The 14643-nt window shown below is 36.1% G+C and overlaps 1 protein-coding gene across 1 annotated transcript; it reads left to right on the top strand.

Annotated features, from left to right (window-relative positions):
• Positions 1 to 1552: 1552 nt before the first annotated feature.
• LOC131646092 (protein BIG GRAIN 1-like E) lies at positions 1553 to 2840 on the top strand. Its single transcript, XM_058916246.1, has one exon. The coding sequence runs from the start codon at positions 1825 to 1827 to the stop codon at positions 2734 to 2736; it is 912 nt and encodes a 303-aa protein (XP_058772229.1). The 5' UTR covers positions 1553 to 1824; the 3' UTR covers positions 2737 to 2840.
• The last annotated feature ends 11803 nt before the right edge of the window (positions 2841 to 14643 follow it).

Raw genomic sequence — 14643 nt, forward strand, 5'->3', positions numbered from 1 at the left:
AAGTGTCGTCTGCGAATTAAAAAATGTCCACACCACACTTACGATTAAAATTTTAAGAAATGTAATTTTTTTCAGCAACTTTCACTTCATTAAATATTATTTATTTTTTATTTATTTATATTAGTAGAATATAATTTTGCCCCCACTAACTTATATTATTGGCTTTGTCCCTGAACAAAATGCACGACATATATAATTTAGTGATGACGTTTAATCTAATAATATTAATATTGACTTTTATTAATTGACAATTTTTTTAATCTTGAGTGAATTTAGAGTGACCATTGATTAGAATATTGTTGAAAATAATTTAAACAAATTTTTAAAATACAAAAGTTTAAAATAATTGAAGACTGATAGAGAAACTTAACTGTAACAGTTAAAAGTTGAGTAAATAAGTTCCCCAAAAAGTTATTGTAGTGTAGGGCCGAAATCGTACATTAAATATAATTGAGGGACTAAATTACACACTACAATAAGTCAAAAAGAAAATTAAAGCTGATTATACGATGTTGATTAAAGCTGATTATACTACTAAGCATCCATGTGTAGTTCTTAAAGTTCTTTCCACTGGAAAAGGCTACTCTACCATTATCCTTTGTTTCTTTCTTAGGCTTCATGACATATTACCTTCCATATGATGATACTTAGGAAAATTTTGAAATTTTAATGATTTATATGACAAGACTCAAGACATTTTCTATCTTCTATTGTATCTATATTTCTACTATTATTATAGCTCTCTATTTGAACCTGCCAGTGGTTGGAAATTGAAATATTAACCACTTATAGTGATTCAATATGATGAAAATTTAAAGTCATTTGTTATGAAATGAAGTTAAAGAGGAAGCAATGAGATATTTATGGGCCATAGTAAATCAATACTAGTCAAAAGAAATTACCCTCCAAGCAATTACTTTAAATTTGTTATAGAGTGACTTTGAAGCTCTCAAAATTATGGTGGGATCACTGTAATAATTATTGTTCATCTGTAGTATGATGATATAAATAGAGTGAGGTTGGTTAGATTTTATTATGCATGTACATGCATGCTCATCATCATGGACATTACCATGAGCATTGGATGGATGTATCCATAGCAAACAACCACTCAACATAGTTCCATCTCAAACCAATTGAAACATATAGAATCCAATGAAACATATCTCTTTGCTCCCCACAATCTCTAACACAAACTTCTGGTTTTAACAGTATGAGAAGGACTAAAGCTCTCTTTCCCACTTATATATACCCCACACTTTCTTCTCCAACAAAAATAGTGACAGATCTAACACCAGACACAACATATGGACATTAATAGTTCTTTAATACATATATTTTTAATCGAATACGTGATACTCTCCCTGTCTCACAATAAGTGTCTCACTTGTGTGAATGTTTGTAACACATATTTAAATATAGTGATAGGTGTCTTATTTTGTGTCAGTGTTTCATAAATCATTATAAACTTAAAAAAAATATAAATGATTGAATGTAATTACATGTGTCAATGTCGTGTCAAATAACTCACTTACCTCCTAAATGAAATATCTGGACTCAATGTGCATATTCAAATTATGTTGGTCCCACACATAAACTCCTCTTCATCATATAAAATCATGGCTAGAGTTCACGTTTATTATTCTAAACTGACCCTCCCACAATAGTTTCCATCATTTCAAACTCTTTGATATCATCTTAACCATTCTTGCAATAGCCTCATCCTCTTCTTGTATATTTCCCAACCATATTTCACCCTTGTAAACGCTTTTGCATAACTTCATTCAAAATTCAAAACTTTCAAACATCAAGGATTATTGCACCATGTCCCTAGCAGGACTTATTATAGACCAAGAAATGAATCACAACAAGAAATCATTCCACAGACGAAACGATTCCGGTGAGCTCGATGTGTTTGAAGCATCAAGATACTTCTCAGGGTACAACGAAGTTATTGGATACACTAATAACTCTACTTGCACACAGAAAGTGATAAGAGAAGAAAGGAATGGACACAGAGGAAGAATAAGCTTAGACATGCCAATGAGAACCTTGCTTCCTCAACAATTTAACGGTGTCGATCAGAAACAAATAAAAGACAAGAAACACACCAAACAACCTAGCTCACCGGGCGGTAGACTCGCGAGTTTCTTGAATTCTCTCTTCAATCAATCAACATCAAAGAAGAAGAAATCGAAATCAAGTTCACAGTCCATGAAAGACGAAGACGAGAGTCCCGGTGGAAGAAGAATGCGAAGAAGCAGCATTAGCCATTTCAGAAGCTCGAGTACCGCAGATTCAAAATCCATTTACTCTTCTTTGAGTAGTGGTTTTAGAACTCCTCCTTATGTAAACACTCCAACAAAAGGATGCAAGGAATTCAAAACGTTGTCGGAACAAAATCAGGCCGCGAAAACAAACTTCAACGGACATGTAAGACCATCATCAACCACTTTGCAAAATGAGTTGGGTTGGGATGATAAGAAAAGGAGAAACTCAGCTTTGTTGGGTGATAACTACAAACAGTTGGTGGACAAAAAATTCTATGAAGAAGAAAAAAGGGAACTTAGCAAATTCAATGATTTTGATGATGGTGCAGAAAGTGATTCAAGTTCTGATCTGTTTGAATTGCAAAACTATGATTTGTGTCACAATTCAAGTGGTTTACCTGTCTATGAAACTACCAACATGGATAATATCAAGAGAGGGTCAACAATTTCCAATAGCTCTCATTGATGATGACATTATAGATGATTAATCTATAGTTTTAAATGTGTTCATGTTGAATTGGTGAGTTAATTAGAAACTATGCAAAGGAAAATCTCCTAGATTTTACTTGATTTGATTTGCTTTGTTTACCTTTGGATTTCCTTTCCAACTTCTTTCAATACTTTGTACAGTTTGGAATGTTTGCTTGTCGTACTCTTATCTACTTTTCTTTGCTTTTAGAGTGCAAAGGGATAAATAAAATGTTTACCATTTCTGGTTTGATTAAATTCGAGTGATTTTAGGATTCAAATGTAAAATTATAGACTTTGGAGAAGTAATATTCATAGGAGGTTGATTGGATATACAATTTATTTGCAGCTTATAGTTATTAAATAAAAAAGCCTATCAAAATAAGTACTTATCAATAAGTTTGTGTAAGCTATTTTAATTAGGGGTGGCAAAACGGGCCGGGGCCTGCCGGGCCGCCCGCGCACCCGTCAAAAATTGGCGGGTTGGGTTGGGATTTTAGGCTCGCCGCTCGCCAAAGCCCGCCCCGCTAAAACCCGCCGCCCGCCATACCCGCCCCGCCAAAGCCCGCCGCTCGCCAAAACCCGCTCCTCCTCCAATACTCACTCTTTTTTTAGTTAACTCTAGTAATTGCAATTTTTGATTACTTATTTTATACATTTATTTATAAATATATGTAATATTTTTTAGAGTAAATTTGTTAAAAAATTAGGCAAAATATCCTTTTTGGTCCCTTATGTTAATCTCGGGGTTCATTTTGGTCCCTTAATTTTAAAAAGTGTCATATTGGTCCCTTAACTCTTCAAAATGTGACATTTTAGTCCTTTTGTCATATTAGCGACCGATTTAGCGACCAATTTTTGAGTTTTTTCGTCGATAATGTGACAAAAAGACTAAAATGACAATTTTTGAAGAGTTAAATGACCAATATGACACTTTTTAAAGTTAAGAGACCAAAATGAACCCCGAGGTTAACATAAGGGACCAAAAAGAGTATTTTGCCAAAAAATTACTTTTATAAAAAATTGTTTTAAAAAATAAGTGAAAAGTTTAATTAAAAGGTAAAAAAAACATATTAATCTATTAAAAAAATATAAATAAAAATAGGCGGGTAAGCCCGCCGCCCGCCAACCCGCCATCTTGGCGGGGCGGGCATGATTTTGATGCCCATTTTACTTGGCGGGCATAAGACGGGGCGGGCGGCGGGCGGGGCGGGCGGTCCGTTTTGCCACCCCTAATTTTAATAGCAAAATTCTTACATGGAATTGATTGGGTTTCTCTAATGTTAGGAATGAGATTCTCCAAGGGATTGGATCCTCTCCTTCCATTATTTTTAGACAATTATCTCCTTCAAAAATTTGTCTTTATCTCTCATTAACATTTTCCCTCTCTTCTTTTTTATATATTATTTTTTATTAATGTTTATTATTATTATACTTGTTTGATTGAAGGAGAGGGATGTATGGAAGGAGATGATCTAATGTGGATTCTCCAATGTTAGAACTCAAATTTTGCAGTAGGACATCCAACTCTCAAAAGTTGTTTTAAGTAAAATGGTCAAGCATGAAAAAACATGTTCCGACAATTAATATGTTTTTATACTATTTATTTTTTACACATTTAAATTCCTAGTAACAGAAGCAATTAATCTTTTATATTCAAAGACTTATGAATATCAAAGTTGTATCTCTTAAATTTATGAATATAGTTTTGAGAGGATTCGTTCTGTCATAAAAAAGAGTAACAATTCAGTTTGTTGTTCGTTTGTTTTCTATTTCTATATAAATAAATATATTATATCTATAAAAAAATTAAATTATTTTATATATACTATAAATTATCTTAAAAAAATTTAAAAAAATAAATAAATTATACAAAATACTATAAATTATTTTAATAAAATCTTCAATGTTATAAAACTTACACCAATCAAAAAATTTAAACTAGACAATGACCCGCGCGTTGTGCGGGCTAAAATTGATTTTTTTTTATTTTGTAATCTTCTATTGATTTTATAGTCAAAATATAGGTTGTTTTGAAAAGGATGTCTTGATGAACAAAGGATAAATTGTTTCTTGGTGATCAAGAAACACACAAGGATAGAAAAGATGATAAACACGAAGAACAACAAGGATTTGTTATAACTGTTATTCTTTTCTTTCTCTTTAAAACAAGAGTACAAGTTACAAAAATAACAAATAACCCTCTCACCTTAAATTAGGATTTACAGTATGCAATGATGAGAGACTAGTATGCTATTTATAATAAAACCTAACATACTAAACTAATGAGTTTTTTCACAAATACCCATTACAAGCCAACTTAGGGTACAAGTTAACTTAAACAATTGGACATAACAAACAGGTCCAATTCGAAATACTAACAACCCTAGCATTTCAACACCCACATACTAGAACACACTTCGACTACAGTATGTAGGTCTTTGACAATCTCTGTCGAACCAGAAGCTACGCTTTGACACACTAGAGTTTGATCCAATTCTCACAAATCTGCACCTTGGAACAAACTCTATAACATCAAAGAACAAACTAGCTTTCTTCATGCAGCTTTATCAACTGCATACAGTGGAAAAACTTGCAAATCGGCAATGTCTTGGTGATCTATCAGCAGCATTGTGATCTGTCGAAACCTTCAAAACTTGGACTTCTCCACGCTCAATTAGCCCTCTGACGAAATGCAACCTCACATCGATGTACTTAGTTTGCTCATGATATGCTGAGTTATTAGACAGGTGTATTGCACTTTGACTATCACATTTAACAGTTATACCTCGATTTTGAAGTTTCAGCTCCTTTGCAAAACCTTCAAGTCACAATGCTTCTTTCACAGCTTCAGTTAGGGCAATATACTCCGCTTCAGTGGTTGATAGAGGAACAACCTTCTGAAGTGTTGCTTTCCAACTAATTGTTGTGCAAAACATAGTAAAAACATATCCAGAAATAGATTTTCTAGAATCCATAGAGCCTGCATAATTAGAGTCGACATATCCTTCAATTACTGCTTCACTATCTTCACCCAAGGCTCCACCATAAATTAGGACCCTGTTCAGAGACCCATTTATGTACCTTAAAATCCACTTCAATGATTTATAGTGAGCCTTTCCAGGCTTTGTCATGTACATGCTTACAAGACTTACTGCATATGCTATGTTGGGTCTAGTACAGACCATAGCATACATCAAAGAACCTACTATATTAGCATATGGAATGCTATTCATATAAGCTCTTTCGACATTAGTACTGGTACACTGATTAATACTCAACTTGAATTGAGGGTTTGTTGGAGTCACAATTGGCTTTGAATTCGACATACCAAACTTTTCGGGAATCATCCGTAGGTATGCCTCTTGAGATAAGCATAATTTAGACTGCTTTCTATCTCTTCGAATGTCAATCCCAAGAATCCTGGAAGCAGCTCTCAGATCTTTCACATCGAACTCCTTATTGAGTTCAACCTTCACCCTCATTACATCTTCGACATTGTTGCTTCCTATGAGAATATCATCCACATTCAGCAACAAAATGACAAATGAATTACCAGGTCGAAATATGAAGTAAATGCAATGGTCGAACTGACTTCTAATGAAACTTATGCATGCCATGAACTTGTCGAATCTCCTATTCCACTGTCGAGCAGATTGTTTCAGTCCATATAAAGATCTCTTTAGCTTGCACACATAATATTCCTTCCCCTTTTCGACATACCCTTTAGGTTTCCTCATCAGGATCGTTTCATCTAGATCACCACACAAGAACGCAGTCTTCACATCCATCTGTTCCAGTTCTAGATTGAACTGTGCCACCGTGGCAAGCAACATTCTAATGGATCTATGCTTCACAACAGGAGAAAACACATCATTAAAGTCGATACCTTCTTTTTGAGTGAACCCCCTTGCGACCAACCTTGCCTTGTATCTTTTCGACGCCATTCCTTTGATTACTTCCTTAACTTTGAAAATCCATTTACAGCTGACTAACCTTGCTCCATGATCGCGTATTTGACTTAGTATGTTTAATGAATCTGACTGCAAGTGCACAGTCTTATCGTGTAGCTTTAAAGATTATCGAATCCCAAGGGACTAAGAATCGATCTACCGGTATCTAATTGTTACTATGTAAATCTAAGGCTAGTAATCTGATTAATCAGGATAAGAGGGGAACTACGGGAACTAAAATCTAACTTAAATTATCAGAGGGAAATACCGTTTTACAATGGTCGGACTTCGGGAATTTAGTAAACTATTGACGCAAGTCATATTTTTAAAACATCTTTCAGTAGAGATCATTAATTTAAAAACCTTCTTCTCTCACTCTCGTGTTTATTGATTGAGACCTTATTATTAAACCTAAGTGAGCTCTCTCGTTGTATTTAAGGTTAATGTTCAATTCCTACTGTCTAGTTAAAACCTCAAACTCTTATTTTTATTGATTCTAACTTCTATCCTCTCTTTACTCTCGTATCAAAACAATTGATAATTAACATTAGAAATTAAAACTAGAAAAATTACTTTCATAACGAATACGCCGACATTATTACTAAACCCCCTAGGTTATGTGACCTTACATACCGGTATAATAAATTTAGCCGCACATAATTTTAAACATCAAACCAGAACAACAATAACAGAATGACAACAATCGAAACATGTATTCAATAAATAATAGTAAACATAATTTTGCTAAAAATAGAAACCTAGAACTAAATATGAAATTGAAATGGCAAATATTCTAGTACCAAAAGCACTCCTCCACAGACTGGTAGGCTTTGCATTGATCCGGGATACAAAACAGATTGTAGAAATTAAATTGATTGATAAAACCTAAACAAAATTCTGAAAGCTGGGAAACAAACTAAGGGGGGAAATAGGTTTCTGGTGTAGAAAACTATTTCCAAAATGGTTGGGAAAAAGTAGAACTGAATCTGGAAGATGAATGTTGTAAATTTTGCGAAGAAACGGGTAGCCCTTTTGTCCTGATAAATGCCGAGTATTTATATTGCTCGAGTTCAGCTAGGTTGAGAAAATGTAGGAGGAGAGTTCGTTGCTTCCGTCTCCAGGACTCAGTTCACGGAGAGAATTTAGGGAGGCCGGAAAATAGGAGGAAGTTAGGGTGTGACAAGCGCGTCTGAGTGTGTGACTAACGTCACACACTTTTGAATGGGTGACGGGCGGCAAAAGGGGGAGTGACGGACGTCATAAGGGGGGAGTGACGAACATCATTCTCCTTGCTTATGCGCTTGATAGCCAATTGGGACTTGCGCTTTAGTCCTTCATATTTCTTCATTCTTTCACCCCCTCTCTTGTCTTCTATATTTTGTATCTTTTTCTCTTCATTTTACCTCCTTTTTGTTCATTTTCTCATGAAATCCTAGAAATGTTAAATACCTGAAACATAATAAAAATAATGGCATAATACCAACCTAAAGCAACATAAATAAAGTAGAATAGGGAAATAATCTATGTAAATTAAGTCAAATATACGATGCATTTTCGTGTTATCAAACTCAACTACACTTGAACCTTTGCTTGTCCTCAAGCAAATAATCAGAAGGAAAATCAATTAATGTATGGTTTAAACGCCAATACATGACACATCATTGATTTGTAAGCGGTTGCAATGAATTTCCGTTAGAATTATGAAAGCTCAATATGAACACCAAAGATACAGTAATGACATTAGAAAACCCCACGGTATGCAAACCAATTCGAATCATGCTATTATAACTCAACCTAGTTCTTTTCGCTTAATTTCATTTGTTTTCCTTCGAGCGCAATCATATTAAACCCTTTATCTTTACACGCACATAGTAGAGTAACCGGTTAGTGATTATGATCCTTATAAGCATGGGGTTCTGGCACATATTTGTGGTAACCTCTTTTTAACCAACTGCAAGTTTCGAGGGATTGGGCCGTAGTCCGCCTTACCAAGTTCAATACCATATACTTCTGAACCAATCGACAACAGTTTCCTTTATTATAATTTGTAAGATACACATCCTTTGGGTTAAATGACCGGGTGAGGGTCACCTAGCTTAGTCGGTGCGTTCTTTAATTGTACATAATAAAGCATGTAACTTTTTAAATATTCGGGATCATTCACTTATATTCATCGGTTCTCTACGTAGTTTGTGCTTAAGACGGTGCCAGCTGCTAAATAAACTACTCAAGGTTACCTTAAAACTAAAGGTTAAGGGTTAGGTATAATAGGTACTCAAATCGGTCTTGCGTACTTGGGGGTTTTAGAGTGTCAAGACGGTAATGATTTTGTTTAATTTTACTCAAATTTCTAACATATCTTAAAAATGGACAACCTTTATACTTTTCGAGTGTGTCAGGTTATGCATCTAAAAGAAAAAATTTATGGTTCAAGAAAGTGAGGCAGACGAATAACGAACGAAAATTCTTGCGTATGTGAACTTAAAGTACATAAAATTTTTTTGTTTTTTTTATATGAAGGGAAATAACTAGAAATTTTAAATCTAACAAGAAAGCGAGAAAATAAAAGCGGTAAAGCTTTCTCCCCAACACTTAAACTTTGTGTTGTCCTCAATGAGGCCTTGTGAAGTTAGAAAAGAACAAAAAAATGAAAAATTATTATTCATTTCCTCTTCCTCGAGCTCTGCCTCGTGTTCGCGCTCTACCTCTTCCACGCCCATCCTCTATGTCTCTAGGCGGTACCATGCCAGCATGATAAACATAATCATGCAGGCCTTCAACACGGTATGTCAAACAACTCATTTCTTATGTCAGGTCCGAAATGCTTTAATCATTCCAATAAGCATAGTCGTGTTGATCTTGCTGCATCTATTGCAGCAACGTCATCATCTCGGTTTGTCGCGCCTCAATCCTTCCGCGACACTGTGTTTCTTCCTAATAATTACGCAACATCTCCCCATATACGTCGCCAAGCATGGAAGGTGGGTTTTTTCTGCGGGGTTGATGACCAGATGATAAGCCTGCATTATCCTCAGGAGGTGCTTGTGGGTGGTCATTAGGCTGAGGCTCTTGTTGATCCATTTCCTGTTCCATCTCATCGACATTATTTGCTCCGCCTTGGTTATCTTGTATGTTATTACCAGGAGCAGGTGCATCAAGATCATAAAGGCAGTTGTTCCTATTGTCTAATCTGGTGATGGCAACATCGGGAAATATGACACTCTGGACTTTTCTGTTTCGCACCATAATGTTATATCACCCATCTTCTCTTGCCTTAATAAGATGACCAGCTCGAGAGTTGTTAATATCCATAAAAAAAGCTGGTAATGAAGGCAAGTTTTGCAACCTATCCCCTAAATATAGGGCTCGAGCTATCGCGGTAACCAACCATCCGATGTCGAAGGGTGTATTTACTTCTCTTGACACAAGAGACTGAATATGGGCCATGAGAAAAGTAATGGCATTGATCTGGCAGTTTGCTATGAAAGTTCAGTGGAAGAAGTACAACTCCTTGACGTTGACTTTGTTGTTGTTGGTTCTTCCAAAAATGGTGTTAGCCAAAATGCGGTGGAAGTAGCGAATGCATGGATTATGGATGTGAGTTGAGTAGCACATGTCGGGAGCGACATTTTCTTCACTGGACACTCTTTTCCATATTGCATATGAAGTTCCTTTCCAGTCCAGCTCGGGAGGAATTCGGTAATTGACACCCTCTCCACAAGTGAACTGGAGTATCTCGCTCACGTTTTCTTCATTCACGATGTATTCTTGGTTAAATAATTGAAAAGAGGCAGTTTCTATTAGATTCTGAGCAGCGTCAGTGAGAGTGTTGTAAGCGTATGAGCTCAAGAATTCCAGTGTTAAAGCTTCATATGTGGGTAGGTTCAGTGTGCTTACAAATGTTAAACCCATTTTATTGAGTAAATATCGCACACCATTGAACAGTCCCAAACTTTGCAAACAGTCGAGATCAGCAAACCGCGTCGACACAACGTCTTGCTGAAAGAAATTGCGGCAGCGTTCAAGTTGGAGTTCTCCAGCTTCCCCATTTCGGAACATGATACCGGCGAGGTCTGGCTCTCCTCTGTTTAGTTGATTCCTGTTTGCCATAGTGATGGTAAGTGTTAGGAACTGGTGGTTGATTTTTAGTACTGACAGTGGGAGGGTTTATGTTCTTGGTTCTGTTGAAGGGTGTTTAAATAGATGATGAAATGAAAAATGAGAAGAGTAGGTGGTACTGAAAATTAAATGAGAAGTTTGAAAGAATGATGTTATGGAAATGAATGAGGGGGAATTAAGAGTGTTGGACGGTGGTGGAAGGTGAAAGGAAAAAAATGAGTTTAAGTGGCCCAGCAACGAAAACAAGTCAATATTATAGAGGCCTGACGGACGACAGATGAAAGGAGTATAGGTGTGACGGTCGACACATGCAGCTTGACGGGCGTCACACCTAGTTTAATGCAAAAAAAAGTTTGTTTGTGTGTGGTGTTTGCGTGACATGGTCTGTGGCAGTCATGTTACTTGCAGCATTGTGCAGCCTTTGACCATGGTTGCATGTGTTCTAATTGGACCAAAAAAATTTGTGGCATATAATGCTTTGACCGAAGAGTCAAAGTATTGTAATGAAATATTTTCATGCAGTAGCATATAATGCTCTGATCAGTAGTGTTAGAATAATAGGATTCAGGAAAAATTAACGCACTCAACACACTAATAAGCACAGACACAATAATTAACTGACATCAATTTTTTTTTGTTTTCACTTGCTAAGCAGTAGCATCAGTTAATACATAGCATAAATAAATAAAAGTAAAATATGCAACTATAAAGGAACACAAATAAGGGAAAATATAAGAAACAAACTGGTATTAAAATTACTGAAACAAAAATTTAGAACAAAAATTATTCTGCACATAAAATGCTAACTAAAGTACTAACTAAGTACTAAACTTGAAAATAAAATACTTAAAAACAGGAAATCTAAACTAAATATTTCCTTTCCCTACTTCTAAACTAGACAATGTCCTCATTGTTAAAGTGTGAGAGTTAGAAAATCTAGAACAAAATATTCAATTAGCCACTTTTAGGGAGTGTTGTAGAATAGAGATGATGAAACAGGTGATCGAGATTCGCCGTTACTACATCCATAAAACCATGAAAATTCGCGCGAAGAATACCAATATCGGTACGAACAACATCCATATCACTACGAAGAGTGACAACATCATTCTGAAGAGTATCAATGGCAGCAGTATGATCAACCATAGGTACATCGTCATCTTGGGCGATTGGGGAATGATCATGGTGGCCTGGCGGTGTCAATAGATCGCTCTCTTCCTTCTCAGGGTCGGTTTCATCTTGTCCTTCCAAGTCATATAACCAATTTTTCTCATCATGCACACTTGTGTTTCTAGGACTAGGTAAAGCAAAATGGTAAACAGGTTCATAGTGCACTAAAAGCTGATAAGGTGGTGGATCATAATTTCTAATCAGGCCCTTGTTATATCCATAGAGTTAAATCCTCCAAAAGGGACCAAACGTGCTAGCGGGGCTCTCAAGGACAAGGCACGGGTAATCTTAGTGACAAGACCACCTACAAGGATGGGGCCACAGGTAGCTTGGGCAATGGTAAACATCTTAGAGAGCATGAAGGACACACCAACTACCGGTTTGGACCGGAAAACACACATCATGATGCATAATTCATCTTTGGCCACGGATGTGTCGCTTATAGGTTTGCCAAAAAGAGTGAAAGCTAGTATCATATGGAAATACCTAATGGCGGGGTTGTGAATTTTTAAAGAAAGCATGAGATTTGGATCATTTTGATATTGCCCAAAAATCTTACCCCAAAAACGGTTAACTGTGTCATCAGGAAAGTGGTTATCTTCAGTTTCCATTAAAGCATCTATACTCCTAGGGAAACCTATTAACTCAACCAACTCACGGATGGTGAAACGGTAGGTGAAACCAAAAAGCCTAAAAGACACTCTTCCTCTGTTGAATCCTAATCCAAGGTCAGGGTCATAACGTAGAGAGCTTAGAAACTCCAAAGTCAGGTTATGGAAAGTGGGGGCACGGTTGGTCAGAATATCGCCCCAACCTATCTGGCTAAGCATAAAGTGAACACTCTCCCTAATACCTAGAACAATCATAGTGGAATCGTGTTCAAAAGTGGTGAGTCCCATCTCACGCTGCATTAAACTCTCATAACGCCTCTGTGTTGGAGCGGTAAAGCGGCAAGCAACAAAAGTTTTGGAAATATTTATCCGGGAATTTATCGTGTCCACGGAGATTAGTGCTACTGAACTGTCGTTCGACGGATTCTTAGTTCTTGAGTTTGGGTTCAATGGGTTTTAAGTAAACAGGAAAAATATAACATATGAACATAAAGTAAATTCATTCTTGATAGAGAATAGCTTATCTGGTTTGAATCTAAACTACTCCTCACAAACTTAGATTTATCACTCCGCCGTACTCAATCTACAATACTCATCAAAATCACCACATATCCCTCACATCAATGTCCACTTCTATAACACCGACGGGAATTCAACTATATTGCTCTTTCGACGATGTCTCAACCGATCGAACAACACAGAGACATTAAACTCAGATATTATGTGGATGTTAACCTCAATCCTATGTCTAGAATCAAAAGCTAACAGATATCCCCCTAATCAAGATTTGTGATGTCTATTTCTACAACAACACAAATCCAAAACATTTAAGCAAAAAGATTAGAAAAACACCGTTTAGATTTGTAAAGAAAACTTTATACAACTAGTAGAAAAAGCAACAAACATCCATGGGTTTAGAGGAATTTACATACAAACTCACCAAAAGAGAAATACAAAGAGAAGAGAAGAAGAGGAACCAAACGTTTCTTTGTTTGTCAACACCAATCGATGAGAAATTCGACCTCCGATCATCCGATTACAAGCTCCAATGGTGTTTCCAAGCCAAATCTACCCAAAAATGACCTAGGATGAGTTGGGGTTCAAAAATACCCAAAACATAACCTAAAAAATCTGATTTCCGCTTATTTATGCAATTTTGAGTTCTGTCCAGCGCGCGTCGCGTGCAGGAGCTTGCATCGCGCCCAAACTGCTGACTTGAAAAACAACTTTTAGTAAAAAAAGGCGTAACCTTGAGAACCGTAACTCCGATTTGCGCCCGGTTCGAAGCATTGGAAAGCTTATTCAATTTCCTATCTAAAAATGAATAAATGGCAGCCAAATTGATGATTTTTATCATCCTCATTTTGATCCTTAACCACCGAATGAATTGATTTCGTCGCTCAAAATCGCGTGTTTGAAGCCGTGTCTTCGACACTTTATTGCTCATACTCCAAATACGCAAGAATACCTACAAAAAGAGTAGAAAACTATCAAAAAGTATAAAAGTGTATGAAAATACATCTATTCACACAGTATACGTATTTATACACAAAACAGGGAATTATTCAACGATATTAAAAAAAAGTATCGATAAGTGTAACAAAACATATATACAAAATAACTATATTTTGGCACTTAACAACTCTCCCCAACTTGAATTTGTTTTCCTCAAACAAGGTCAAACAGTCAAAGAATCAAAAGTAAAAATCCAAAGAATCAAGAATCAACAAGATTTGGAAAAATGAAACAATTGTACGGTTCAAACAAAAACGTAAGAACAAAGTAAATACTTACCACAATCCTACAACGACACATGAAAATGAAACAAATCCTAAGTGACAAATTCATACAAAACATTCTAAACAAAACATGCTCAATCATGAATCACGCCTAGCAAAAACTCATCGGTAGATGAAAAACACCGAAAGGTGAGGACTTTGAACACTCATCCAACAATCTTGCAAACAAAAGACAAAATTATGCGTTCATCTAAAAATCGTATTGAAAATGCAACGACACGAATCACAAGGGCTTTAAAGGTTGTAATGTGGC

Source organism: Vicia villosa, linkage group LG2 (assembly GCF_029867415.1).
Source record: "Vicia villosa cultivar HV-30 ecotype Madison, WI linkage group LG2, Vvil1.0, whole genome shotgun sequence".
Taxonomy (NCBI): domain Eukaryota; kingdom Viridiplantae; phylum Streptophyta; class Magnoliopsida; order Fabales; family Fabaceae; genus Vicia; species Vicia villosa.

What these genes read in the sequence shown, in the direction of transcription:
- LOC131646092 (XM_058916246.1), top strand. Translation starts at nt 1,825, where the DNA reads ATGTCCCTAGCAGGACTTATTATAGACCAAGAAATGAATCACAACAAG.